Here is a 25,347-nt window from a genome sequence, read left to right as displayed (position 1 = left end):
AACCATCAAAATCATCACCATGGGCTCTATCGGATCCTCCCACCATGACCCGCAGCTCGCAGCCTCAGCATCCAGCAACGAGGCGGCGGACATGATCACGCTGGACTGCTCCAAGCTCCACGGGTCCGCCGCCGAACGAGGCGAAGCGCTCCGCCAGCTCGACCACGCCCTGCAAACCTACGGCTTCATCTACCTGGCCAACCACGGCATGCCGGCGGAGGTCTACGACCACGCCCTGGAATGGATAAGTTGGCCCCCATTTTTTCTCTGCTCTGCCTAAAAGCAAGACCCAACCCAACCCAACCCAACCCAAAAAAACTGACCAACCGCCTCCACTCCAAGCGCTTCTTCGCCCTCGACGCCGCCACCAAGAACCTGATCCCGCGGCCCGCCAGCGACGCCCTTGAGGACCACCTCGGCTACGCCGAGTACGGCGTCGGCCACATCAGCCAGCTGGTCTTCGACGAGGCGGCCGTGGAAGCCCACCGCCGCGCGTCGCCGGACCACAAGGAGACCCTGGAGGTGGGCAACCCGGCCGACCCGAAGAACCGGTGGCTGCCGGAGTCGGTCTTGCCGGGGTTCCGCGCCTTCTACGCGCGCTTCTGGGCCGCGTGCAACGAGGTCGAGGCCGCGCTGCGCCGCGCGCTCTGCGACATCCTCGCCATCGAGCCCGACAGGCTGTGCCGCATGCAGAGCCAGCGGTTCGGGCATATCAGCTTCCTCCACTATCCGCAGATGGTGCTGCAGTCGGCCGCGGCCACCACGGCGGCGGGGCAAGCCCCGCGTCGATTGAACGCGCACACCGACTACGGCGGCCTGACCCTCGTCTTCCAGGACCACGTGGGCGGGCTGGAGGTGCACGATGGCGCCGTCTTCCGGCCGGTGGCGCCCAAGCCCGGCACGATCGTCGTCAATGTCGGCGATATGCTGGAGCGGCAGTCGAATGGGCGGTGGAAGAGCGCCTTGCATCAGGTCGTGGGGCCGCGCGAGGAGACGCTGGGGCTCGGGGAGCCGGCGGCGGCAGCGGCGGCGGCACGCTCGGATGCGGGCAAGCTGGTCTTCGATCGCTACTCGATTGCCTATACCGGGGCGGTGGACCCCGAGGTCATGATCGAGACCTTGCCGGGCTGTGATGTGCCGGGGAAATGGAGGCCCAGTATGGCCGACTGGGACCAGGAAAAGCCGGTGACCTCCTATGAGTGGCTGACGAAACGGGTGGCAGCCGAGTATCACCAGGGCTGAATGGGGACAGTGGTGCAAATGGGGTTCAACATGCAATAAATTGGAGGTCTGCAGTTGGGAAATTGTACTACCGATTCAGATTAGGGCTCGTGCCGGGGGAGGAGAGCGATCAGCACGGTGCATGGCATTGCATGCCTGCGGAAGTAATAGTCTGGAAATTGCTCATTTCAATCAAGCAAGGGATGGGCGCATATTCCGCATATTCTAGTGATCTCTGTTGTTCAGACCATTCGGAATTGAGGCGACGTCCAAGCCATCCATATGCTCCATATGCTGGCGATCGATAGTTTACTAAAGTAGGGCAAGCTTTCCTGGCTTCCTGTGATGTTGCCGGCTTGTTTTCAACTGTAATAACTGGCTGCCCACTTCCATGGCCAGCACGACTGTGAGTCACTCGCAGCTCGACTGTGTTCCAAGGCAAAGACGTTCTGTACTCTTCAACTTGAGATCCTCTGTCTCGTTCATCACGTTCGTGGCGTCTTACGCCGTCTTTACCGTACGTATGCCCCCCCCCTTTGTACTGTTACCCCAGAAGTGCGATCATCAAGTTACATAGACTGACGAACCTCAAGGATAGCTTCTTGTACGGACTGGTATGCTTGTTAGGAATTCCAACGCATCCGAGCACTCTCAATCAGTCCCATAGCTAAAGCCGCGTCAGATTGTCCCTGTGGTTCCTACTGCGCTCAATGACCGACTCGGGGTATCCAGAAATGACGGTAAATTGATGATTCTCTCGCGGGCTGTCTTCTCCGTCGTGTCGCTAATCTCCCGTCCCACAAGCACAGAGCAAACATGGACCTCGATCCTGATCGCGCTCTACGGCGCTGCTCAATTCTCTGTTGCACGTGAGTACGTTCATGAAACTTAAGAGACTCCCACCTCCAAGGCTAACGCTGGACCCCCCTCCACACGTCCAGCCCTCAGCGGCTACGTCTCCGATCGCATCCAGTCGCGGTGGTGGCCCATGGTGGCCGGAGTGCTGACCCTCGGCGCGGGGACGGCGCTGCTCTGCGCGGGGAACCGCATTGGCTTTTGGATCGCAGGTCGTCTCCTCCAGGGGGCCGCCGCCGCCATCGTCTGGACCGTCTCGTGCGCATTGCTGGTGGATACGGTTGCCGAGGAGCAGCTGGGCCACGCCATGGGGTATATGAGCATGGGTATGACCATCGGGAACCTCATCGGCCCGCTCATCGGCGGTGCGGTCTATGAGCATGCCGGGTACTACTCGGTCTTCATCGTGGCGTTTGTGCTGATCGGCCTCGATCTGGGCCTGCGGCTGCTGATCATTGAGAGGACACATGCCCCCGAGCCCGTTCGTGGTGGTTCGGGCCGGGGACCTTTCCTGGCCGACCCTGCGCGGGAACCGGCCGAACAACCCGAGGATGAGTCCGAACCTGCTGCACCTCCAGCGCTGCAGTCGCATACCGGTCTCCAGGGCCTCTGGAGACTGTTCTCCTCGCCTCGGATTCTGGTCGTCCTCTGGACGTGTCTCGTGATCTCGATCGTAATTTCCGCGTTCGACAGCGCCTTACCGCTGTTCGTCCAGGACGCCTACGCATGGGCGCAGACCGCGCAGGGGTTGATCTTCATCCCGTTCCTCGTGCCCAGCCTTCTGGGCCCGCTGGTCGGTTGGATCAACGACCGAGTCCCCTCCAAGCATCGTCGGCTTTTGGCCGGCGGGGCGTTGTTGCTAAGTGTGCCCCCGGCCGTCCTTCTTCGTCTGGTCTCCGACAATGACCTTGCGCACAAGGTCCTCCTCTGTGTCCTGCTCCTCCTGCTAGGAGTGTGCATGAGTCTGTTGTTCCCCTTGGTCCTGGCGGAGAATTCGTATGCCGCGGCCGAGAAGGAGCAGGAGGCCCCGTCGACCTTTGGCACCCAGGGGGCTATGGGCCTGGCGTACGGCTTGGCCAACTCCGCCTACGCGGCTGGCTCCATTGCCGGCCCTCTGCTGGCGGGCTACATTCGCCAAGGTGCGGGTTGGGCCACGATGACCGGGGTGTTGGGCTTACTGACGGGGGTCTCGACTCTCCCTGTACTGTTCTGGTTTGGAGGCGTCGTGCCATGCAGAAAGATCGTGAGCTGGTAAGGGGATGGAGGGGAGCTCCCCGTGTCTCATCCATACTGCACGCGTTCACCGTATTCGTCGAGGGGGTGTAGTCTTCGCCGCATCGTGGCAATGGCAAACGAATGATATGCAGGGTGTTCTGTATCACTTGTGCCCTTATTTTTGGGACTCAATTCATGCACAGCCACATGCTGTTCGAGGCCAACCTAGAGGAAAGCACGAGCATGACCCCCCCGTGCAGATCGCTTGCAAATGATGGATGTCCTTGTAATGATAACTTCATCTACACCTGATTCATGTTTTCCGTTTGCAGTCAAGACATCCCAGATGTAAAAGTGAGGGCGTTCGTGGTCAGGAGTATATCCCGGCCGACGAAAGCAGCGCCAGTATTGCTCGGCTTCTGCTGCTGTGTCAGATCAACGAGCAGAATGTAAGGCGGTGGTTGCCACATACCTGAACATACCTGAACATACCCTGCCCTACAATCTGCAAATCTGCAAGGGCCCTCGTCTACCTTCAACCATCCCATCCCCCTTTGAGGCTGTGAGCTACACCGCTATTTCCCATTTGCTTCTGCATGATTTGCTTCTGGTCATGCAGACGGCCCGGCCGGCCGGCCTGTGTCTAAAAATCCTTCTCCATCTTGGCGTCTGATGCCGCCAGAAAAGGACTAACGATGCAATTAAAATGCTAGTAGTACTCAACAGGCCCAGCCTCTGCACATGAACAGCCCAACTAAGGCATTGGGATAGGGAGGTAAGTCCATTCTTGTCTTACCGTCTCCATCTTCTCGATTCTTCATCCCCGCCTGCAGAATCTTCCTCTTTTGCCTATTTGGGGTTATCCTTGGCGAGGGGTCAGGCTGTCTGGGACGACCAAAAACAACCACGATAAATAAAGCTGTTAAACAGACAGGCTCTCACCGGTCACCGTATCGACAACCTCAACAGTAAATCGACGGGGGACCCGACCATATTGTGCCCTAACAAACACAATGGGAGACTTAACATTGCGCAATGCTCGTGGCCTGTCCTTCACGGAGAGTGTGCTCTCCTCCTGTCAAAGGGTAGAGGATCTACTGACAAGCAAGACCCCAATTGTGCTGAACGGAAGTACCCTAGATGTGGGTGCGGTGGTTGTCGTGGCTCAGTATGTTTTCTTTCCCCGGACCCCGGTCCATCCACTCACTTCCCCTCCACCCCCTAATCGAATCTACCCCAGATACGGCCAGCATGCCACCATGACCAGTGACCCCACTATCCGTCAAAGCATGGAAGCCAGCGTGGACTTTCTGGATCAGCAGCTGCAGCGCGGCGAAGTGGTGTACGGGGTCAACACGGGGTTCGGCGGCAGTGCGGACACGCGGACCACGCACTACGCCGGCCTCCAGAAGGCCCTAATTCAGATGCAAACCTCGTGCGTTCTTCTGCCCAGCGATCGACAACAATCCTCCCCGGGGGTTTGGGGTGCCGCCGCCGCCACCACCTTCCGCCCCTGCCACCGGAGCCATAGCATGCCGATTCCCGTGGTCCGGGCGGCGATGTTGACGCGCTGCAATTCCCTGCTCCGCGGTCATTCAGCCGTGCGGCCGGTCGTGGTCGAGCATATCCTCACGCTGTTGCGCCACGGCATGACGCCGGTCGTGCCGCTCCGGGGCAGCATCTCCGCCTCGGGCGACCTGGCGCCGCTCTCCTACATCGCCGGCACCTTGGAGGGCAACCCCGACATCTCCGTGCATGTCCACGAGACCGACCAGATCCTTCCCGCAGACGACGCCCTCCGGCAGCTGGGACTCCCCGCACTCGATCTGGGACCCAAGGAGGGACTCGGCCTGCTCAACGGGACGGCCTTCAGCTGCGGCGCCGCCAGTCTGGTCCTGTTCGAAGCCAACCAGCTCCTCCTCCTCTCACAGCTCCTGACCGCTATGGCTACGGAGGCTCTCGCCGGCCAGGCGGACAACTACCACCCGTTTATCGCGGCCGTGCGACCCCACGACGGGCAGATCGAAGCGGCCGTCAACATCTTCGGCTTCCTGGCTGACTCCCGTCTCGCGGCGCGGTCCACGGAGGGTGAGGCTACGGGCAACAACAGCAGCATGACCGACGCCGCGGGCCACGCCGGGCTCAGCCAGGACCGGTATGCCCTGCGCACAGCGACACAGTGGCTGGGACCGCAGCTCGAGACGATGGCGCTGGCGCTCAGGCAGGTGGCGACGGAGCTCAACTCGACGACGGACAACCCGCTGATCAGCGTGGCGGGCCGCCACGTCCACCACGGGGGCAACTTCCAGGCGGCGGCGATCACGTCGGCGATGGAGAAGACGCTGGGGTGCGTGCAGATGGTGGGCAAGATGCTGTTCGCGCAGTGCTCGGAGCTGCTGAACCCGGCGCTCAGCCACGGGCTGCCGCCGAACCTGAGCCTCGACGACCCCAGCCTGTCGTACGCGTTCAAGGGCCTCGACATCAACATGGCCGCCTACCTCTCCGAGCTGGGCTACCTCAACCACCCCGTCAGCAACCACGTGCAGTCCGCCGAGATGCACAACCAGAGCCTCAACTCGCTGGCCCTGGTGGGGTGCCGCTACGCCGCCGACGCCGTCGAGGTACTGGCCCTGATGACCGCCACCTTCCTGTACGTGCTGTGCCAGGCGCTGGACCTGCGCGTGTTGCAGACCGAGTTCCTGCGCGATGTGCGGCTCAAGGTCGACGCTCTCACCGACGAGGTGGTTGCTGCTGCATCGTGCCAGGGAACGGCGGCGGCGGCGGACCCCTCGATCCTCCAACACATCCGCACCACCATCTGGGCCGAGTTGATGTACCACTGGTCCCGATCCAGCACCCTCGACCTCGCCGACCGCTGCACGAGCACCGCCACGAGCACCGCCGGCACCCTGCTCGACCTACTACCGTCGCCGGACGCTGGCGCTGGCGCTGGCGAGACGGAGGGGCCATCGCTCCGCGCGTGGAAGCGCACTCTCGCTTGCACGCTGCGCGAGAGCTACGAGACTGTTCGCGCCACGCGCTTCACGCAGACCACCACCTCCCTTCCCACCCCAAACTACCTCTGCGGCGCGTCGCGACGGCTCTACGCCTTTGTGCGGGAGGAGCTGGGCGTCCCGCTTCATCGGGGGTTTGCGGATCACCCGACGGTCGATCGGACTCAGAGCGCGGGGAAGCTGACCATCGGGTCGCAGGTAAGTAAGGTCTACATGGCCTTGCGCGAGGGGCGTTTGCGACGGGTACTGTTGGAGTGTTGGTAGTGAATCTTCTCGGCTATGTATCTAGAATCCAGTATGAGCCATGCAGCATAGTAACATGACAAGGCAGCAACTCGAGCCATGATGCACCGACCAAGATCTTGCGCCTCAAACATGTAAGTTAAAGCGGAGGGGATTCTAACGGAATATGTATCACTGCCGAGAGTAGTGCAGAAAGGTCACTTACACCCGAAATCCAATGCAGCAGATATAGCCTAGCATATCTCAATCTCATAGTGAAGATGCACCTCAACTCAAGGGCATTTCCAGTTCATGATTCTTTCAATCCGTCGGACACAAGCTTCCGGGACATCTACCGATTGTTAACATTAGCAAGAGGAGCTCTCCAGCTGAGGTACCCTTCAAGCTCTATCTTTCAGCCGGAGATCTTAGCATCAAATACAGCCCTCGAGGAAGATGTGCATCAACTGTCTTTGTCCAGCAACAAAGCATTGCAGCCATAAAGCTAATATATAATGCATCAATGTTTTGCTCCTTCAGAGCGTCCCCTTCCCCCCCTTCTGTCCAACGGAACAGTCCTAGAAACGCCCACCTAGAACCTTTCCAAGACACCGACACCAAAAAAACAACAAAGCCTCCTACAAGTTCCGCTTCGTCAGAAGCTCGAGCTCTTTCAAGATGACGTGGTTGAACTGCTTCTGGCACGAAGGGAGTACGGAGTCGGAGTCATGTGGAATGTGCAGGGCGGCCCTAGGCGCACGCCGAGGGCTCGCGAGTCATGGATTTCCGCCCGTGCTGGACGGCCAGTGTCGCTGCTGTGGACCGAATGGCTTCATGCAACCGCCGTGCCAGAATCTCGAATGCCACCGCAATCGAAGACTTCGCGTCCTGCGCCAGCAGGCACGCGATCCTGACCGGCACGATCCTCCTCCTCCCCCTGACCCCAGTTCTCCTGGTGGGATTGACCGCCCCCGCATCATCTATTGCATCATGACGCAGGAACAGGAAGCTCGCCTAGACGAATACGAACGGTCGCTTCCCGAGCAGCGCCTGGATTTGGGGGTGCCCATGCCTATTCCAAGCACAGACTCCGATACCGAGGGCCTTGCTCGTGACCGCTGGCTGGCTTGGAGTTGTAGGCAGTATAATCGACAGATGCTCGAGTGGGAAGTTCTTCAAGAGCTCCAGAAGATTGATAGACAAGAGCTTCTACACCGACAGTACCTGCGCGAGCTGAATATCATGAATGGTATGCAAACTCTGGAAGCTGAGGCTCCGAGTATCAGCAGCTGCACCAACGGTGACACCAGCCCAAGAGACCGAGCAGTAGAGCGGTTGCAGGCAGCTCGGTGGGCAGAGGCAGACCCAGCTCCAGTGGTATTGACAGTGGACATCATACGGTTCCTGTTCAAATCTTCCATTCCCGAGTCCTACCTGTGTTTAGTCGAGGAATATGGAGATCGCGAGGTAGCCCCGAGCTCAGCGAGTGCAATCCAGGAGCTGCTAATTCGGAAGGATGCCGGAAGGCCGCTGAACTGGGACGTTCGCCGTGAAGCACCGGTGCGGGTCGACCGCCCTGGCCCATGTAGTTGCAACTGGAATCCGCGACGCCGGCCTACATCAACGCACCCTCCAACACCAAGCAGCTCTGCCGTCACAACCCGGCCCGGTTCCGCTTCCTATCGATGGGAGCCATATCCCCGTAACCGGCCTGACACACGCGACTCCAGAGTGGTTATTCCAACTTGCCCTTGCTGCGGGGTATGGGCGACGGACATGCCATGGCCCACGTTTCAAGGCGCAACTTTGGACAACAATCTGCTATACCACGACACTGCCACTCCACCCGAGGTTCCGGTATCCGACATAACCCGTCTCCTTGTGCAGAATCTCAACCTTCCCATGGTCGAATATGTCAGCATGGATCTGGAAGGGGACGTTATCGACGAGACGTTTGAAGCTGCAAGTGAGTATGGTGAGAACCACGAAGAAAACGATATGTGGTAAGGAAAACGGAAAATTAACGAAAAAAAAGCAAGAAAAGAAATCTCCTCGGAGAAAGACAATAAGAAGAACCATCCATAGAATTTTTCTTCCCTCCCACCTATAAAGTTGACAAATCACAAAGCGCATAGGTAACTCCCGCCCAATAACACGATCTGAACAAAGATCACGAAGAATCCGATTGGAATACAGTGCCCTATGCCAGCCACGAAGTAATATTAAAGCTCCCTCCTGAGTCATATGCAGCATGTTGCGTTGAAAAACCAAAAAGGAAAGTAGCCTTACCTAAACCCGACTCACGAACTCAACCCCGTGGAAATACTATGGAGACTCCGTGCCCCGTTAAGTGTGGCTGGTGCGCCCGCATAGATCTCCATGATAGCAGGGGCCAATAGCGCATAAGTCCGGGTCGCCTGACAATCCAAGGGGAAGTCTAATGTGCCATCCGGTACCAGAACATACTTTCATTCAGGACACATCTTTTGTGTTCAAATGGCGCTCGAACCCCCCGCACTTCGATAAGCTTCGTGGTGGGCAGTTGGTCATTCCCAAAGGTCGCGGAAGGTCGAAGTATGCGCGATGGTGATATCGCCAGTAATGCTGCTGCCAGAAACAAAGTTTTCTCGACTTATCCGTCCCACCTCGAGCCCAAAGCTAGCCTCTACACCTTCCCTTATCAAGCTTGACAAGCCATGTCGATCTCGAGACTAGCCGTGCGCTTGTAAGAGGACGGAGGCAGATGATGTCTAGACCTTGATTTCTGCAGCTGTTAGTCAAGACGTTATCATCGACGATCCACACACGGGTAATGGCGTGCATGCGCGGGAGCAAGAGAAGGCCGGCACTAGCAAGCCATGCCGGGACCAGAAGTATAGATGATGGATTGGGTGGTTGGGGAGGGTAATCATCCCCTTTCCCTGTTTGTCGACTATCACAAAACGATCATGGGAACAGACAACCAGCTGGTCTTCTACCCTTGGGGTCTGAGGATGCGTAGTCTTGCCCACACGAGCGCGTTGTTCCTGAGAAGCAGAGATGAGGATGGTATCTCGAACGAGTTCTGGCAAACGTAGGTCGAGTATCGGGTCCCAATCGGTAAGCAGAATCGATGGATCTCCATATTGGTTCCCTCTTGAAGGAGAACGAATGTGCGGCTTGCGGAGAAAGCAGGAAAGGTCATGGGAGGGTGTGTAGCGTATCTCCAGCACAACAAGTGTGTCTGTCGGATTCTATTTCTGATTACCAGAGCGGTATTGGGCATCGCATTCACCGTCTTCAAGCAATGAAGTTTGATGCCAAACCGATAACTTGTTTCGTGTCTAAGAATATCGTCTATCAAGTATTGCGATTGATCAGCTGTTACAGAGCAAAGGTCTCAACTCCAGCCTCGCAGCTACAAGCCACGTGCCGCCCATAATTCGGGAAGCGTTTGCACTGTGAATCAAGAACTGAGGTAGCAGTGACCAATTGAGTGGCAAGAATCGAGAAATATGGTAGACAAGCATTAGAAGTCGAGCAAAGCAGTCCGAAAGGATCAAGAACTCCGCTCTGAGGAGTTGAACGTTCATGTAGAGATAGTTGTGCTGTTATAGTGATGAGTGCAGATGTAGAAGCACCCACTGCACCAAAAACCAAGACCCGTAATCCATCCGCCCTGATCTAAACCCCATCGGGAAAGGAGCCCGCGATAGACAACTTGGAAGTGGAATCTACACAGTACAGCCCTCACCGCCTAGTCACGTGACTGCATCACGAAAGAGGCACAGCCAAAGTTTCCACCAAACCTCCGCCGCAACCTCCGCATCCCCGATCGCGCAGACGCACGACTTTGATCCTCCGAACCATCAACCTTACGCCTCACAATCTCAGCGTGCTCACTACACTTCCTGCACAAAATGGCAAAGAAAGGTGAGTACTACCTCGATTGACAGCACCTTTGGATTTCAATTGCCCGTGGCTAGCGAGACATTCAGCCCGGTCGGACAAGAAGAAAAAAACGTCGCGCATCACTTTTCCCAGTCCTTCGAGCACTTGAGAGACATGTCTACGAACAGAAGCTAATATCTTCTTTCCCCACGTGTATAGCCAAGTCCCGTACCATCACCGTCCGTCTCATCTCCATGGCCATGACTGGCTTTTACCGCACAATGGTCCGGCCGCGTACGCACCGTCCGCTCAGCATGCTCAAGTACGATCCCGTCGTGAAGAAGCAGGTCCTCTTCCTCGAGGCGACCAAGGGTGGTCGGAACAAATAAAGTGGTTCGTCGGCTCCAGGGAGGCTCTCGCTGCCGTCAAACGGCGTCTCGCGCATCATTCGACGGTCGGTTCGTCTTCGTCGCAACACTCCCAAAACAGATCTCGGCCTGGACAAATCCCTGATACCGTTCCCTCGCTTCATTGTTATCGGTTCGCGGAGAACATCGGAACAACCAGCACGGCCACCACCTCCATGCAGCGAGTCGCCGAACTCTCTCCAACTTTTGAAGATATGATCATGTATATTATACAGCGCAACAGCCAAGACTTCAAATTGTGGGATGCACTCAACATCTCCATGTATGTCAAAGCTGTCTGCTTTCCTTGTGTTGCATTCTGGCGTTTTAGAGCAGTACAATCTGGGTCCATCATCGTTCAATATATCACAAATTACTTCACAAATTCCTTCTCACTGGAAAACTCGCCTGCAAGGAAGCAATATCAATGTTTTCATGAACTGAAAGGTTCGAAGCACATATGAGAGATTCATCAGTTTCATCAACATCACAAGTTCATCGCATAAGGATATCAACTAAACCACCATAATTCAACAAACGAGCAAAAAGAATTTGATGTTATCACATACTAACACCATTATCGGCGTGGAAGAGTCCTCGAATTGGGCATATCTTACTGGAATTTACTTTCCTCGGCTGAAGCGGGCATTATAGCGATCACCTTGGTGCTTTAGCAACGAACACTTGATTAACCATCAGAACCTACTCACCTCTTGTTTTTCGGCCGCCGCCTCTACCACCTCGAGTCGGCTTCTGGAATCCAGTTTGATTATCATCCAGCGCAGGTCTACTGCTTCCAGAAGCAAGCTTTTCAGGGCTCGTTTTGCGATCGAAGTACTCCGTCACTGTCTTCGTCTGCGATGTAGTCTTGATTGTGTCGAAGGATACTCTAGTCCTCTTGTTCATGATAGAGCGGGGCGTTCCAGCTTCAGTGACTTCATGTGCAATGTCTTCTTTGGAGGCGCTTGCTGCTGGACCCTTGGACTTCGCCTGAATCCGAGTCATTGACTGCTGTTGCTGCTTAGAGTATGTTCTTCGCGAACGCATGGAATTATCTTCATCGAAGCTGTCTGCGGAGCTACCCTGGCTGTGAGCAGTCTCCATATCGTGTAATTTGCGTTTCCCTTTTTGCGGATCTGGGACTTTAGTCTCGAATGTGACTGATCTGTGCTTCGCTCTGTTATCACCCGGTCTGCTGTTTCCACTACTCAAGTGTAGCTTGAGTACCGTGGGTGCTTTTTCAACTCTGCGTGGACTGCCGTCATCCTTAGGGCTTGCGGCCTTCGGAGAACTTTTTGATGGGGAGTTCTGTTGCCCTTCCATCGAGTCTTGTCCCTTACGCTGAGGCGAGCTTGTAGAACAGTTCGCAGCTAGTTCTGCCATGGTGGAGCTATCAACCACTGATCCCCTTTCCGGAGTGAATATAAGCATGGCTGCGAGGTCAAAGCTGTCGTTGCTTGGGAACAGGCATTCAGTGCGAGGGGATTGCTGCTGGATGCTGGAAAACGGAACAATACCTGACTTCAACAAGCACATTGAGTCCACAGAAGCCTCGTCATTACTGATTTTGTCGCTTCGCCTTGCTGGTGAAAGACAAGTGGTTGCCTGGCTGTCAGGTACTGTAGTAGCGGCTCTTGTCAACTTGGAATTGATCTGCTCAGGCTTTTCGATATCCTCCTGGGGAAGCAATCCACCGCTACTGGCACCGAGGGACCTTTCTTCAACAGGATTGACCCGAATATCATGTCGACTCTCAAGCGCAATGCCAGCCGTAGAGAGCAAAGTCACCTCAAACCTGCTCCAGACCTCCGCAAGCGAGTCTGTAGCCGCCGCGAGACCTGCGCGACCGAGAAGCTCCTTGAGTTTGTTTACCCACGCTTCTGAGTCTTGAACTCGCTTAAGGACTGCGTGGATTTCATCCTTTGTCTTCAGCTTGCTGCTCTCAAGATCCGCTCGTTCTGCTAGGACACCTGTGAGCCTCTCCTGGATTTTGTGACACTCTTCTTGTTTCTCCATGTTGTCTTGCAAAAGCGCGTCGAGCTTATGCTGCAAATCTGTCAGAACCTTGTCTTTTTCGTCACGAGTATTAATAAGATCATTTCCGAGGGCGAGTGCCTTCTTGTTCGTCTCCTCAATTTGATTTTGGAGACAGGTACTCCGCGCTTCGGCCAGAGCTGTCTGTTCCGCCAGTCTTGTCAGCTCTTGCTCTTGCTCGGCTAATTTAGTGGCCGTCTCGGATTCACGACAAGTCAACTCTTCAACTTCCTTTGCCTTCGAATCAAGCTATAAATAATTAGAACTCGCCCGGCTAGTCGTCATACAGGCCACTCACAAGGACACCTTGAGCGGCATGTTCTTTGTCTCGTGTATTTTTGAACTCATCCTGTCAATTTTTAGCTCACATGACTGAGAAGTTGGGAAAGGGCATCTTACGAATGTTGACTTGGTATCGTCAAGCTGCTTTTGAAGAAGATCCACTGATTGTGCTAGATCGGCTTTCTCTTTCAACAGATCGCGGTGTTGCTGTTCGTATCTGGCCTTTATCTGCTCCCGAGCGATGACACTGGCCCGACCCAACTCCTCTCGGACTTGGTTCTCCTTCTTCTTGACTGCATCTCTCAGGGTGACAACTTCCGATTCGAGCTGCATGACACAAGATTCTACCTCTTGAGTTCGTGATTCTGCCTTAAGCAGGGAAGATTGAATGGATTTGTTCTCGAGATCCTTTGCTCTCAATTCCTCTGCCATGACTTCCGACTCCGCCACCACTTTCTGCATCCTGTCCTCTACTTGAGCTTTCTCCAACTCGTGACGCGTGAGTTCAAGTGCAGCAGATTCAGCATTCTTGAGAGTCCGCGCATCACCCAGGTCGGCTTCGAGTTGCTTCATTTGGCCGCAAAGCCTTGCTTCGTTGTCCTTCAATGCGTCAATAGAACAGTTCAATTGATCAGTCAAAGGTAACAGGCGCGCAAGGGTTTCTCTCAGTCCGCCGAAATGCTCCGTATTCCTGGAAATTCCCTCGACCAGCGTCGATTCGCTCGCAATCTGACTTGTGACCCTTTGGAGTTGCTCGGTTAGGTTCGTCATATAGCCGCCATCATTTGCGCGGCATTCTTTGGTCAAGTCGTGTAGTTGAGTCAATTCACTTCCCATGCTTTTCTCTCGTGATCAGCAATAAGGCAGCATTGACTTAATTTGAGAGCTCACCGTGATATTTCACCCTTGACTCCGTCAATGCAGTCCTTTACACTCGAGTCGTTGTTCGCAATCTTCAAACAGAGATTATTCAGTGTTGTAACACATTTGTCTAAGCTAGGACCGATCATCTGCTGAATGCTGTTTTGAGAGAGCTGTTGCTGGCTACCCAAGGTGTGAAACACGGCCTCGAATCGCTTCAGAATCGCTAGCTGATCAGCCCTGATCTGATTAAGCTTTGGTTCTTGACTGCGGGAGCATTCTTGGATGTATTGCTCAAGAAGTCTGGTTCTTTTCTTCTCATCAGAAAGCTGTCCTCGAACATTTCTAGTCTTCTCCTCTGTTGCAGAAAGGGCCTGTTTCAGTAGGTCAACCTGGCTCTCTGACCGCAATAGCTGCTCTCTTCTTTTGCTGGCAGCATCTGAAGCTTTAGCTACTTGTGCCTTAGCATCACTAATACTTCTGTCAATATCTGTCTTTTCATCATGCACGCTCTTCTTCGCCGCCAAGAGCCGGCTTGCATCGCTACGGAGGGTCTGAAAGTCGGAACCAAGCTGGTTGACAAAGCCTTTGATGTTCGATATCTTCGACTGCCATGCATCGACCTGGGATTTGTAAGCTCCCAATTCTATCGTTCTCTTACGGATGACCTTGTCGGATACTGCAAGTTGACTCTTCAGCGCTTTATTTTCGTCAGCCAGGCCGGAGATGCAAGCTTCCATCTGCTCTCTCAATTCGACCGCGGCAGCCTCATTTTCTTCACGAGCTTTTATCCGTCCGATTAGCAAATGAAACAGATTCTCTTCGGACAAGGAAGAACCATCGTCTTCTGATGCTATGCGAGTTGGTTTGACATTGCGTGAATGACGACTTTTGCTTGAGCGGCGGCGCTTGGAGACCCTATACTTCTCGTTTGCAGGGCCCACCGGATATGTTTGGGCCATCTCACTGGCCTCTGGGATCTGCATTTGAGGAAACAGATCCTGTGCTGCATGCGTGATCTTAGATGCACCGTGCCCATCACCCAAAGGCGTACCATGATCGTCGGCCCTGCTCACTGCGGGCGCTTGGGAAATTGGATGATGGCTTGGGGGACTGAAGGTTTTCCTCATCTCGTTGTCTTTTGCTGCAAGTAATGTCAGAAGCCAGGTACCTTTGAATCTGGAGAAATTAGGTCCACCCACTCGATGATACGAACACAAGGGTCCCGTGTTCGGTATTGATAGGCAATTTGTTTGCATCAGGCACCACAACCTTCTCAGAACTCGAACCATGCAAGCCATTGTCAGAAAGCGGGGAGCAGGGTCGTCTAGGACCTTGTCTCGTATTCTCTCGAATCCGAGTTTGTGACTTTTGCGTGCCAGATCTTTGCCGATCACTAGTTGGAGAGTGTAAACTTAGTGGTCTGCAATATAGTCCTCTCCCTCTAGTCATCTAGAGGGACTTACCTTGATAAGCTTCTAGTTGCCTCGTTCGAGAGCTCGGTTGTACCATGCTCGTGCTGGGTGGTAGTATTGTTCAGTCCACCTCTGGACGACGATGGCTTAGTTGATGCCTGAAGAGTGAATGGCTTGCGACCTTGCGCAGGCTTTGCAAAAGAAAAAGCCGATAGGTCCAGACCAGAGCTTCTCGGTCGCTCCATAAGCAATGGCGATGGACGTCTTTCCGCAGGTCTGTCGGTTGAGGCAGTAGTGTCTTGGGTTGCCATTACAGCCTTGAGCTGTGGGGAAAGAGGCTCGTTGTTGGCAACTGCCATCGGTAGCAAGAATAGTTCCTCTACCTCGTCTAACGTACTGTCTGTGCCGGCTGGGGCGGTGGTGAGGTTGGACGGTGCCTCGTTAGCCATCTTTGGCACCTCGCTAGTCTGCACATTGACGTAGCTCTCAGGCCAGTTTAGAGCATGACATGAAGATCGAGCAAGGAGTGACGAGATCAATGAAAGAGGTAAAAGCAATGTAAGCTATCAGTGTGAGGTGTGAAAGGATTAGGTAGACTCAAGTTCAATCCTGGCCTTCAGGAACCGGGTGACCTGGCGGTGGACCGTCCGTCTGGGTAGGTGCCTTCCTTTTTCGGCAATCCACAACATATCTTAACAGCCATCGGCGGGGTGTCTCCTCTTGTTGCTGTGAGATAGTCCATCATACTTCAATATAACAGTGATCGAGCCTCCAAATTGGGTGTATAGATAGAAGTCATACCAGCACTGGGGTGAAAGAGGTCATTCATCACGCTAAATGTATCCAAGATGAGCGATTACTCTTTTTGTTTTCTGCAGCGTTGCCGAGTCTTGACAGTGTTGCTAATTTGCGTGACATCTGCACAAAGGTATCTGCAGCTCCCTGCAAGCTATCCAAATATTAGACCGGAAGATATGAATGTATTGCAGTGTAATATAGTAGGTGCTATAGTGCGAGACGGCGCTAAACCTACAGTTTTCCCCCCAGCGACAAACGGGCCCGACCCCATCGAACCATTGGTCACTTGCAGGCGCCGACACCACACCTTCTCCGAGCGCATTTCGTCTCTGATTTGATACTATGTTTCAATCACCATAGGATTGAAAAGCCCACTCGCCAGGCCTAATGGATGCAGCTGACGACCCAATGCCCATCCAGCAGAGGTCAAGGCTGTCTTGGTCGGGCCTATCACAACCGAACAGTCAAGGATAGCTCCTCTTCTCGAAACACCACAACCCCTGGGTGTTGAACCTGCGGAGAAGTCAAGCCCAAAGATACCTGAGTACCTAGTCACCAGTCTGCAGAAGCTCCTTTCTCATATACCCCCGCGATCTCCCACTTCACTGACATTTCTCTTCTCGCCCAGATCTTAAGTCACACAACGCTGCGCGTCGCCGATCCAGATCTTCCACACACCTATTCCTTTCCGATCGTCAATAAACCCGCACATATAACCACAGCACTATGCTCTCAAGGCGGCTTTACCTGCCCGCTGTCATTGCAGCGCTGATCGCGCAGACCTTCGCGCAGAGCGTGCTCGACGCAGTAGACGGCGAACAAAAGAATAACTCCGCGTCGACCTCGGAGACGAAAAGCGTCTCCTCGAAAGGCATGATCATTCTATGCACGATCGTCGCTTTAGTTATCGTTGTCGGAAGTCAGTCCCCCCGTCCATCCAAGCAAACAGATCGCCCCCCAGAAACGGGAGGATCCCCCAAGCCTGCTAACCAAGAAAGCGCAGTCTCGTTCACAACCATCTTCATCGTGTTCAAGAAACGGCGCTGGCAGATGCGCGAAGCGCTCTACTCGACCGAGCGCGTCACCCCGGACATCGAGCGGGCTTCGATCGCCAAATTGCCATCAAGCCAGTTGGACCGGGTCGGCACCCGCGCAGACGCTGAAACCCGGTCTGCGTCTCGAGCACACCATGCGGCCGCGGGCCAGGTCGAGAAGCCGGACGCATCTGGAATGGCCGCGACACACCGAGGATGGGGCTCGTTCTTCTCGTTCGGGCGGACGCAGAGCCGGCAGTAATCGACTCTGCACGTATTGTCAAGAGGTACCTGGATGATTCTTTGCATTTGGGTGTTTATTTTCGGCGTTGTAAGTGGGATTTTATGGGGATTATCGGTTTTCTGAGAAAAAGGCGTCACCTCCCGAGCACTTTTTGTTTAGCGTTGAGTTTACAACTATTCGCGAAGGGCTTATTTCACCTTCAATCACACGCGCCAGGTGCGCGGACCAGCTTGAGTATTTTGCGGGAATCGGCATGCTACATACAGTAAGCGATCATGAGTCCTACAAAATCAAGAGTCTTGCTCCAAAGGAAAGGGCACACCTTCCTTCCCTCGTATGATTATATCCAATGAACCCGGATCGCATCCATCAATCAGTAGACGTGGACAAAATACTACCCTCGAGCAATGCATAGCACATGTCTACATGTGATACAACAAGTCCTCTTGCTCAGTGATGCCGTAGCATTACCAGCAGTCTCGACCACCAAGTCATTTACACCACACAATCAAGAAATCAAATTATGGGAAACCGGACTGGATAGCTCAGACTCTTCGAACCAGAGACACACATTCTACTTATTAAAATTGTGTAAACAACATCGACTGCCCTCGATGTCCAACCCGAAACCCATCGGGAATATATTTCCGACACAGCCTGCAGCGACGCAACAGCAACAGCAGCAGCTCATTCTAACATCCTCCAATTTCAAGATTGAGAATACCCAGCCCATAGAAACATGATCCAGAAAGCGCCTACGCATAAAGATAGCAAAGTAGCAGATCAAGACCGTCATAGCTGCAATATAAACCTTTCTTTCTATTGGAGAGAGTGGCTTCGCCAGGGATATCTATTCAGCTGAGGCGGTAGGTATTGTACATACTTGCGCACCTAGCATGCGAATCCTATACATTGAGTTATACTTACAATGCCGTTTTACATAAATATCGGCATGAAAATAATGCGAGCACATTAGGGCTTGCGGACCAACAGGACAAGAGGATCGGAGATAATCGTGTCCCGCTACGTTTGAGTCCCCTCCACGAATGCTACCCATAGAAGATTATCCGAGACAGCCTCTGGGAGGAAACAGTGCCGGCGGTTGCTCCGAACGTGTTTATTCCACTAGCATAGCTAGCATAAGGAAAGTCGATATTGTACATTGCTTGAGAGCATGCATGTATGAGGACTGCAGAATCTGGCCGAAGTCGGATGTTCATCATCCCCGGGGGCAAGTCCATCACAGACAGAAATGGCAGACAGTAGTTTTGGCCCACAAAGATCCAATCTCACCTCGGTCGTACGCAAGCATAAAACGATAGAACAATCGACAAATCCGGTTCGCGACGGCTGCCAGTCTCCAATTCTTCATTTGAATGCAATGACGGAAGGCCGACGGACGGAAAATCCCGGGGCGGTGGTATCGGGAGTGAGCTCTGCCATCTTCACAAGTCACTTGGAGGGGCTTCCCACCACCTTGAAAGCCGCATTCTTCGACTGAGTGCAATGTTCCTACATGTTCTGGTGTTAGAACAGAGTCAGAGTCTACATCTCCTGTACCTTTGTCAACCATACCCCCATCCCTCCGTTATCTTTGAGCCAGGTTACGATCATCCGAACTACGGACTTATTTATCCCCGTGTAAACACCACCACTCTTCCCCGGTTAACCGGGCTCCTCACGGCGGCGGGAAGAGGAGGAGAAGGGTGAGAGGGGAACGCGAAAGCATAACCGACTTGATCTGAGGGGGACGGAATGGGGGAACACGGTGATACGTGACATGTCAGAGTCTGGGGTCCGGCTGCTCCATTGCTCGTCCTCCGCATCGATTTGCCACACATCCTTTTGAACGGGTGTCCACACCCCCTAGCGTATTCCGCGATACTAACTCCATCGATCGCATTGCACTCGTAAACAAATCGGCTTGCTTTATCCGGTAGGAAAGTTGAACCTATGTCGGAACCCAAGGACCCCAGAGTTCCGAATCTCCAGGTTGTGTCCGTCGCCTGCCAATTTAAGCCACCACAGGCGAGGCCCGCTGGGAGGGTTCTCGCCTAAGATCCTCTGTCCGCATGACAGGCTGTTACTAAGAAAAAGCCGCTGAATGGCGGGATCAGGTCCAGTCTCTCAGACGCAGATCGAGACTCCAAAGGCTTCTTATTCTGGTTCGGCTGAGTTCGGGACAGCCCGGCATCTGGATGAGCTTTACTCCAGCTTACTACCTAGTAGGCAGCTAGGCTCTTTGACCGCTTTCTAGGAACCGAGCGTTCGCTCAGAATCCTGTAATCTGGGTGCAATTCTGACCGGAACGAAAAAAAACCCATAGCCGTTGCTACAATGTTCAGGGGGTCGACGCGGGACGAACGATCTTAGCGAATCGTTTGGTGGTAAGATAGCATATACTGGCCGGGCCTATCTAGGACTTATCGGTGAGAGAGCGAAGAAGGCACAAAGTCACCTGCTAGTACAAGGAGGCCGTGAAGGAACCAACCGGACAAGTATCCGGTTGCTGGACTGTAGTAGGATGGATTAGCGCTCCATACAACCCCGGCAAACAATTAGGGTTGAGCGCAACCCACGTGCATCTGGTGAATCCGAGACAAGATGGTGCAAGCCAGATAAGGTGCAACCATTGCAACGACTAGATTGCGGAAGGCCTGGGCGGCACCTAGCAGCATGGTACGCATGGTAAGCAAGTAAAATTGACGAGCTGTCAGTTCAGCATCTGTAATTACCCGTAAGTGAGGGAATTGATGGATAAAATGCGGCCCCGGAAAAGAGTTGTGCCCACCAGACAAACGCTCCCCACCTTTTTCTTTCCCCGAAGCAACCGGAGAAGAATCGGGGATGCCTCAGGCCTGGAAAAGGTAGTCGAGCTCCAGGCTCTGCCACTCTGGAGGTGCTCCGTCGGGAGGCAGCTAGCCTTGTTCGGATTAGTGCAACTCGTGGCATGGACAGGCCAACGAATGGTCGACCGTTCATTGACCGCACTGGCGGGCCTGGCCGATTCGGGGGGGAAGACACCTGGGGAGAAAAGCCGAGCTATGACGAAAGCGGGATAGAAAGAGGGCTTCAATAGGTTTCATTGCCTTGGAGTCACTTTGGTGAAGTTGTAAGACTCTCAAAGGACTGGGCGGAGTGGAGAGGGGGTCGCGTGGTGGTTGGCTGGGCATGGCTTGGCTGGATTTGATTTGGGGCCAGGTCATGGGATCGTTGGGGATTTTTTTTTTCTTTTTGTGGTTGGTACTTTCTCGATTTTTCACACTTCCCGTGTGGTCACTGTGATGAAAACCTCTTTCCCCTGGTCTGAAAGAGAAAAGAATTGTGGCTGTCTAGTCTAACCGTCTGTCTGAGAGGAGGGGTCGGGATGATGATCCTCGGGTCACTGGCATGCAGACCAGACTCGTCGTTCTCCGTATTTCAGAGGTGCATGTGATGGTCTGCCGAAGACAACCTGTTCCCAGGGCTAGGAATAATTGTTGTTGCTTGCTGGTTTGCCGACCAGCGTCTCCTCATCCCACCCATGGTAAGGTCTCGTCGTCAGACTCCCGAGCCAGCAACCCCGGCGGCTTAACAGGCGGCGGATGAACTTACTGCAAGCAGAAAGAACATCAGCAGGTGGGCAGGTGGTGGCTTAGTGGCAGAAGGGACCTTCCTTCCTCAGTCTTAGTGTCTCTCCGTCGTCACATCGGTCGACCTCCGGAGGGGGAAGAATTTTGGGGGGGGGGGGGTTGGGGGAATGGGGGTTTGTCTTGTGCAGTCACCAGTCGCGCGTTGGCTGCCCCCATTCAGGGCAGACATGACTAATGAATAATTTCCATTGTTCCTAAAAGTTGCTCCTCAGCCTTTCTCCGTGATTGCGGGGTCGGTTCGCTTGATGCCTCGGGTGGCGGTGGAGACCAATCAGCATCCCCGGTTGGCCCGATTGAGCGGCCACGGGATAACCGGTTAAATGGGCGCGGGGACTTGCCGGGTTGGCTCCGATCGGTCGGCTTAGGATCAATCATCATACGTACTGTACAGACTTAGTACTAACTGAGGTAACTACAGTACAATGAGCTGACTCGCCCAAATGAGAAGTGCAGCATACTAGGTACTAGGTAGAGGTACTAGAGTAGGTACCTACCTACCGTACCTATCAACCAGCCTGTGATGACAATGGTAACATTTTTTCAAGAATGGACTGGGGGTGCATAACCAATTGGGGTCCATGACCACCACCGGGCTGCACAGGCCTTTTGAGGCTTGAATGTCAGCGAGTAGGATTCCTCGGGACTCTGTCGATCGGGTACCATATCCCTGACGGCAACCAATCCCGTCAGGGATGATATACGATCTTCCTCTCTTCATTCAGTCCGGTCCAAGAAAGAAGCAGCAGAAGCAGCAGCAGCAGCAGCAGGGAAAGGAGGAGGAAGAGGAGGGGGGAAAGCAGATGAGACAACTCTGTGCTGCATAGGGTGTCCGGCCAGTGACCGCGGGCGCCTAGCGAAGGGAGCCCGGGCTGATCGTGATCTCATCTCGCTCTCCTCCCCCGCGGGGAGATCCGATGCAGGGGAGGTGGGAAAAGAGACATCCGACAAGAGAATACCCTCCGCGACGAGAGGACTGAGATCTGGAGCACGAAAACGAGAATTGCGAAGCCGTCTGGCTATGTCAGCCCTGGGCGTCTTGGCTCGCCCGTCAGATGCGTCGATACCCGAGGTTTATCACGAATTGTGGTCGGCTGAGATTCAGTTGCCGTTACTTTTTGCCCCTCCTTGTCGTTCTTATTCCTCCGTCGCCTACCCTTCGCCGTCCCGTTTGGCTTAACCGGGGATTGACCCGTGTCACTTGCTGTTCTGGGGTTGGGGTTGAGTTTAGACTTGCATTCCGGGGTATTGTGGCTGGGTTAGTCGGTGGGCTGTGACTGGCGGCAGTGGCAGCATCCAAGCGATCAGGCCGTGTGCCCGAGTAAGAGTGGTTGGATGGTTGGATTGTTGTGGAGGTCGGGGCTGGATATGTTAATGTGTCGAGTCGTGTAGTCATGTAGACATGGAACAGAGGGATTGATTAAAGGGAGGGATGAGAGGGAGGGATGATGGGTTCGCGGTGGCCGGGTCGGCGGTATTGTCTTTTTGGGGGTTCGCGTCATGCAATCCCCGGATTCTTTGTAACGGTTTTCACTGGGGGAAGAAGGGGGTGAGTGTCAATGTCTTCTGGGTACCCCCGTTCCCCCAACTCGACTAATCGTCTCCTGAGGTGTTATTGTAGCAATTAGAGAGACCCTCGTTTCAATAATTGTCTTCGACACTTGCCATAACAACCCTGATTGATCCACCTCCACGGAGTACTTGATCAGTCACTGCTCGGGGACTGACATTGATCGACGACAATAAGCCGGGAGCAGGGCTGGGGAAAGGTCAAGTTAGGTAATGGAATGGGCCAGATGGCGGTCAAGTGACGTTCCACACACGGCTGCTGCTAACCGGCATCCTGTCTGTCTCTCTGTCTCTCAGTCCTTCGGTCGGTCGGTCGGTACCAGACCAGACCAGACCAGACCAGAGACCAGATCAGATCAGATCAGGAGTCAGGAGTTGGCCTGGGTGTAAATGATCAATCAGTATGTGAGACTCAATAATGACGACAAAATGAGTCTTTCCCTGATGATCTTTGTGATCCATCTCGCTTCTCTTCCCCTCTTTTTCCCTCCTGTTCAAGGTTCTCCCACCACTACACTCCCCCTTCTGATCTCATGGGGGTAATGGGCGATTGATTGTACGGGCGTACAGTACCTGAATAGTGGAGGAACACCAGACGGCATGGCCCAGCCAACATACCGAAGCAACATCGGCTGTCGCCGCCAACTGGCACCCGAGTCCGTGTATTATTACCCAGCGTGACGCCGTGACCCAACCAGCAAGTTGTCTAGGAGGGTAGGTAATTTACCCGACTCGACTCGGGACTCTTCCCTGATTCACGGGTGGTGCTGCTGGGCTTTGTTTCTTATGTACGAAGTACTGTACTCATAAATTGATTTTTTTTCATTATTGTTTGTTTTCAACCGCCATTGCAGAGAGAACGAAGGATGTACTTTCAATTGTTTCTATTATTTCCGTTTTATTATAGGTAGATTTTTATCTATTAAGATAGCCAGTCCAACATATCGTGGTCAGAATCTTCAACTTCTCTCTCCAGGAAATTCATTATTCACCTGAGTCTTTTCCCATCTCGGCACTCGGAATCTTGCTCCACACTCTCATTCTCTCCGGCCGCTCGGTCGCGTCCTTGCATCCTCAGGCCGCACTAGACCCGCTCCGGACTAAATCTTGTCGGGCCTCCGCAAATGCGGATGGCGCCTTGCCTGGTTGGGATTCCCTTGACGCTGTTCAACCCTCGGCCGGACTTCTCAGCTTCTCTTTTCTTCAACTTCTTCTTTGTCTATATCATCATCATCATCATCATCATCATCGTCAGATGGGGCCAGTCCGCCTTGAATAGAAGCCATTTTGGGACTAATACTGCTCTTAGTCCCCTCTCCCTTCCCTTCCCTTCCCTTCCCTTCCTCCCCCCGGGCTTCTTGAATCATAATTTCTCCATCTATCGTCAAGCTTCCCTTTCCCTAATCTACCCGAGTTGAGGTTGCCAGACATTGTCCCCTGCGCAACCCACGCGCGCGTTGCCGGACCGGAGCCCCGACCCTGGGCGAGAAGAGAGTCGGGCTCTCCCCCACACTCCGCGTATTCCGTCTTTACGGTTAGTCTGGCGATTTGCTTGCTTGCCTGCCTGCTTTGCTTGTTCTCTTCATTGTTATTAGCGCTTTGCAAATTATTATTATTATTATTATTTTCTTTTTTATCATTATGCTTTTTATGTGGCTTCCCTTTCTTTTTTTTCTTTTCGAATCTTTTTTTAATCATATCCATGATTTTTTGTGAAGGGATTTTTCTTTACTTGCCCATTACTCTATGCGTCTGTTGTCTTTTCCCTCCCCATCCTCTTCTTTCCCTCCTAACTAATTACCCCCATCCATCCACACTTCCCTCTCATCCTTACATTCTCTCCCCCACACCCACACTAGCCTCGCCGAACTCTCCCTTTCTTACCCGACCAGACTCCATCTGGATTCTTCCTTTTTTCCATCTCCTCCACTCTTCCCCCCTCCTCCACCTTCTCTCCCCCAGTCGCACACTTTGCTTACATCGGGGGTTTAATTTAATTTCTCGTGTGCCCGAATTCTCGCGCCTATCGCATTCGGTTTCATTTTTCCCGTTCCCCGGCCGTCTACTACCTACGGCCACTCTCTTCCTTTTTGTACTCATCCCACGCCCTCTCCACTCCAACTGGACTTCTTTGATTTTTTTTCCTCTCTTTTTCTTTTTTTCGCCTTCCTTTCCTACACCTTCCCTTCTGCTACCATCTTGCTGCGTTGGTTGAGAACATCGCAATATCGCTGTCGCCAGCCTCTACTCCCACACCTATTTCCTAACTGACCGACTACTTCCCGGCTTCAGACCTGACTCCCCTTGCGTGCTACCGGCATCAGAACGCAAAGATCCTACGCCAATAAACATCCTTCAAAAGATCTGTAAGTGCACGCTTCGTCACGGACATCCTCAGTGGATCCTCAAAGCTCTACCCCCTCTCCCCCCTCAAAAACCGGGTTGTGGTACTGACAGCGAACAACGAACAACAGCCCGTGAAAAGACCGGGCATCGCTGTTGTCCCCCCTTGCAACCCAGACCGTCTGGCGTCTGGCTCGGAATCCCGGGGAAAATTGACCGGAGAAATACGGCGGACGGGAACTGTAACGACCTGCGGAGACACAAACCACCACTACTGCTACTACCTCTTCGCTCTTGGTGCCTGCAGTCCTTGGGGCTGTCGTCCCTCCTCTTC

The 25,347-nt window shown here is 53.8% G+C and overlaps 9 protein-coding genes across 9 annotated transcripts; 7 read left to right on the top strand and 2 right to left on the bottom strand.

The window, feature by feature from the left end:
• Positions 1–19: 19 nt before the first annotated feature.
• BO72DRAFT_499945 (Clavaminate synthase-like protein) lies at positions 20–1,242 on the top strand (the record flags this gene model as incomplete). The annotated part of the gene is made up of 2 exons (XM_040948873.1): positions 20–220; positions 343–1,242. The coding sequence occupies 2 exons, from the start codon at positions 20–22 to the stop codon at positions 1,240–1,242; spliced, it is 1,101 nt and encodes a 366-aa protein (XP_040797635.1).
• A 327-nt stretch (positions 1,243–1,569) lies between these two features.
• On the top strand, positions 1,570–3,424 carry BO72DRAFT_451630 (MFS transporter). Its single transcript, XM_040945536.1, has 5 exons — positions 1,570–1,738; positions 1,815–1,835; positions 1,904–1,961; positions 2,031–2,090; positions 2,163–3,424. Exons 1-5 carry the CDS (start codon positions 1,613–1,615, stop codon positions 3,329–3,331), a joined length of 1,434 nt encoding a protein of 477 aa, XP_040797634.1. The 5' UTR covers positions 1,570–1,612; the 3' UTR covers positions 3,332–3,424.
• Positions 3,425–4,013: 589 nt separating this feature from the next.
• BO72DRAFT_233660 (phenylalanine ammonia-lyase) lies at positions 4,014–6,753 on the top strand. The gene is made up of 2 exons (XM_040939874.1): positions 4,014–4,459; positions 4,532–6,753. Exons 1-2 carry the CDS (start codon positions 4,305–4,307, stop codon positions 6,567–6,569), a joined length of 2,193 nt encoding a protein of 730 aa, XP_040797633.1. The 5' UTR covers positions 4,014–4,304; the 3' UTR covers positions 6,570–6,753.
• A 699-nt stretch (positions 6,754–7,452) lies between these two features.
• On the top strand, positions 7,453–8,744 carry BO72DRAFT_451628 (uncharacterized protein). The gene has a single exon (XM_040945535.1). It carries the CDS (start codon positions 7,518–7,520, stop codon positions 8,532–8,534), a length of 1,017 nt encoding a protein of 338 aa, XP_040797632.1. The 5' UTR covers positions 7,453–7,517; the 3' UTR covers positions 8,535–8,744.
• A 1,591-nt stretch (positions 8,745–10,335) lies between these two features.
• BO72DRAFT_451627 (mitochondrial 54S ribosomal protein bL33m) lies at positions 10,336–11,223 on the top strand. Its single transcript, XM_040945534.1, has 2 exons — positions 10,336–10,439; positions 10,617–11,223. The coding sequence occupies exons 1-2, from the start codon at positions 10,427–10,429 to the stop codon at positions 10,784–10,786; spliced, it is 183 nt and encodes a 60-aa protein (XP_040797631.1). The 5' UTR covers positions 10,336–10,426; the 3' UTR covers positions 10,787–11,223.
• A 119-nt stretch (positions 11,224–11,342) lies between these two features.
• Positions 11,343–12,976, bottom strand: BO72DRAFT_233644 (uncharacterized protein). The gene is made up of 2 exons (XM_040939873.1): positions 11,515–12,976; positions 11,343–11,440 (listed from the first exon to the last, which is right to left on the bottom strand). The coding sequence occupies exons 1-2, from the start codon at positions 12,818–12,820 to the stop codon at positions 11,418–11,420; spliced, it is 1,329 nt and encodes a 442-aa protein (XP_040797630.1). The 5' UTR covers positions 12,821–12,976; the 3' UTR covers positions 11,343–11,417.
• On the bottom strand, positions 12,977–14,061 carry BO72DRAFT_233640 (uncharacterized protein). Its single transcript, XM_040939872.1, has one exon. It carries the CDS (start codon positions 13,955–13,957, stop codon positions 13,133–13,135), a length of 825 nt encoding a protein of 274 aa, XP_040797629.1. The 5' UTR covers positions 13,958–14,061; the 3' UTR covers positions 12,977–13,132.
• Positions 14,062–16,694: 2,633 nt separating this feature from the next.
• Positions 16,695–17,681, top strand: BO72DRAFT_451626 (uncharacterized protein). Its single transcript, XM_040945533.1, has 3 exons — positions 16,695–16,752; positions 16,823–17,113; positions 17,198–17,681. Exons 2-3 carry the CDS (start codon positions 16,921–16,923, stop codon positions 17,488–17,490), a joined length of 486 nt encoding a protein of 161 aa, XP_040797628.1. The 5' UTR covers positions 16,695–16,752; positions 16,823–16,920; the 3' UTR covers positions 17,491–17,681.
• A 6,617-nt stretch (positions 17,682–24,298) lies between these two features.
• On the top strand, positions 24,299–25,224 carry BO72DRAFT_233553 (uncharacterized protein). Its single transcript, XM_040939870.1, has 2 exons — positions 24,299–25,036; positions 25,145–25,224. Exon 1 carries the CDS (start codon positions 24,373–24,375, stop codon positions 24,883–24,885), a length of 513 nt encoding a protein of 170 aa, XP_040797627.1. The 5' UTR covers positions 24,299–24,372; the 3' UTR covers positions 24,886–25,036; positions 25,145–25,224.
• The last annotated feature ends 123 nt before the right edge of the window (positions 25,225–25,347 follow it).

This window comes from Aspergillus fijiensis, assembly GCF_003184825.1.
Source record: "Aspergillus fijiensis CBS 313.89 unplaced genomic scaffold BO72scaffold_58, whole genome shotgun sequence".
Taxonomy (NCBI): Eukaryota; Fungi; Ascomycota; class Eurotiomycetes; order Eurotiales; family Aspergillaceae; genus Aspergillus; species Aspergillus fijiensis.
This window is presented reverse-complemented; position numbering and strand designations above follow the sequence as displayed.

Excerpts from the sequence above, each read along its gene's own strand:
- BO72DRAFT_451630 (XM_040945536.1), top strand. The coding sequence starts at position 1,613 with ATGGCCAGCACGACTGTGAGTCACTCGCAGCTCGACTGTGTTCCAAGG. Across the intron at positions 1,739-1,814 it reads CGTCTTACGCCGTCTTTACC|GATAGCTTCTTGTACGGACT; the intron begins GTACGTATGCCC and ends ACGAACCTCAAG. Across the intron at positions 1,836-1,903 it reads ATAGCTTCTTGTACGGACTG|ATTGTCCCTGTGGTTCCTAC; the intron begins GTATGCTTGTTA and ends AAGCCGCGTCAG.
- BO72DRAFT_233660 (XM_040939874.1), top strand. The coding sequence starts at position 4,305 with ATGGGAGACTTAACATTGCGCAATGCTCGTGGCCTGTCCTTCACGGAG. Across the intron at positions 4,460-4,531 it reads GCGGTGGTTGTCGTGGCTCA|ATACGGCCAGCATGCCACCA; the intron begins GTATGTTTTCTT and ends AATCTACCCCAG.
- BO72DRAFT_451628 (XM_040945535.1), top strand. The coding sequence starts at position 7,518 with ATGACGCAGGAACAGGAAGCTCGCCTAGACGAATACGAACGGTCGCTT.
- BO72DRAFT_233644 (XM_040939873.1), bottom strand. The coding sequence starts at position 12,820 with ATGGAGAAACAAGAAGAGTGTCACAAAATCCAGGAGAGGCTCACAGGT. Across the intron at positions 11,441-11,514 it reads CGGCGGCCGAAAAACAAGAG|CCGAGGAAAGTAAATTCCAG; the intron begins GTGAGTAGGTTC and ends TGCCCGCTTCAG.
- BO72DRAFT_233640 (XM_040939872.1), bottom strand. The coding sequence starts at position 13,957 with ATGGGAAGTGAATTGACTCAACTACACGACTTGACCAAAGAATGCCGC.
- BO72DRAFT_451626 (XM_040945533.1), top strand. The coding sequence starts at position 16,921 with ATGCTCTCAAGGCGGCTTTACCTGCCCGCTGTCATTGCAGCGCTGATC. Across the intron at positions 17,114-17,197 it reads TTTAGTTATCGTTGTCGGAA|TCTCGTTCACAACCATCTTC; the intron begins GTCAGTCCCCCC and ends AAGAAAGCGCAG.
- BO72DRAFT_233553 (XM_040939870.1), top strand. The coding sequence starts at position 24,373 with ATGATTTTTTGTGAAGGGATTTTTCTTTACTTGCCCATTACTCTATGC.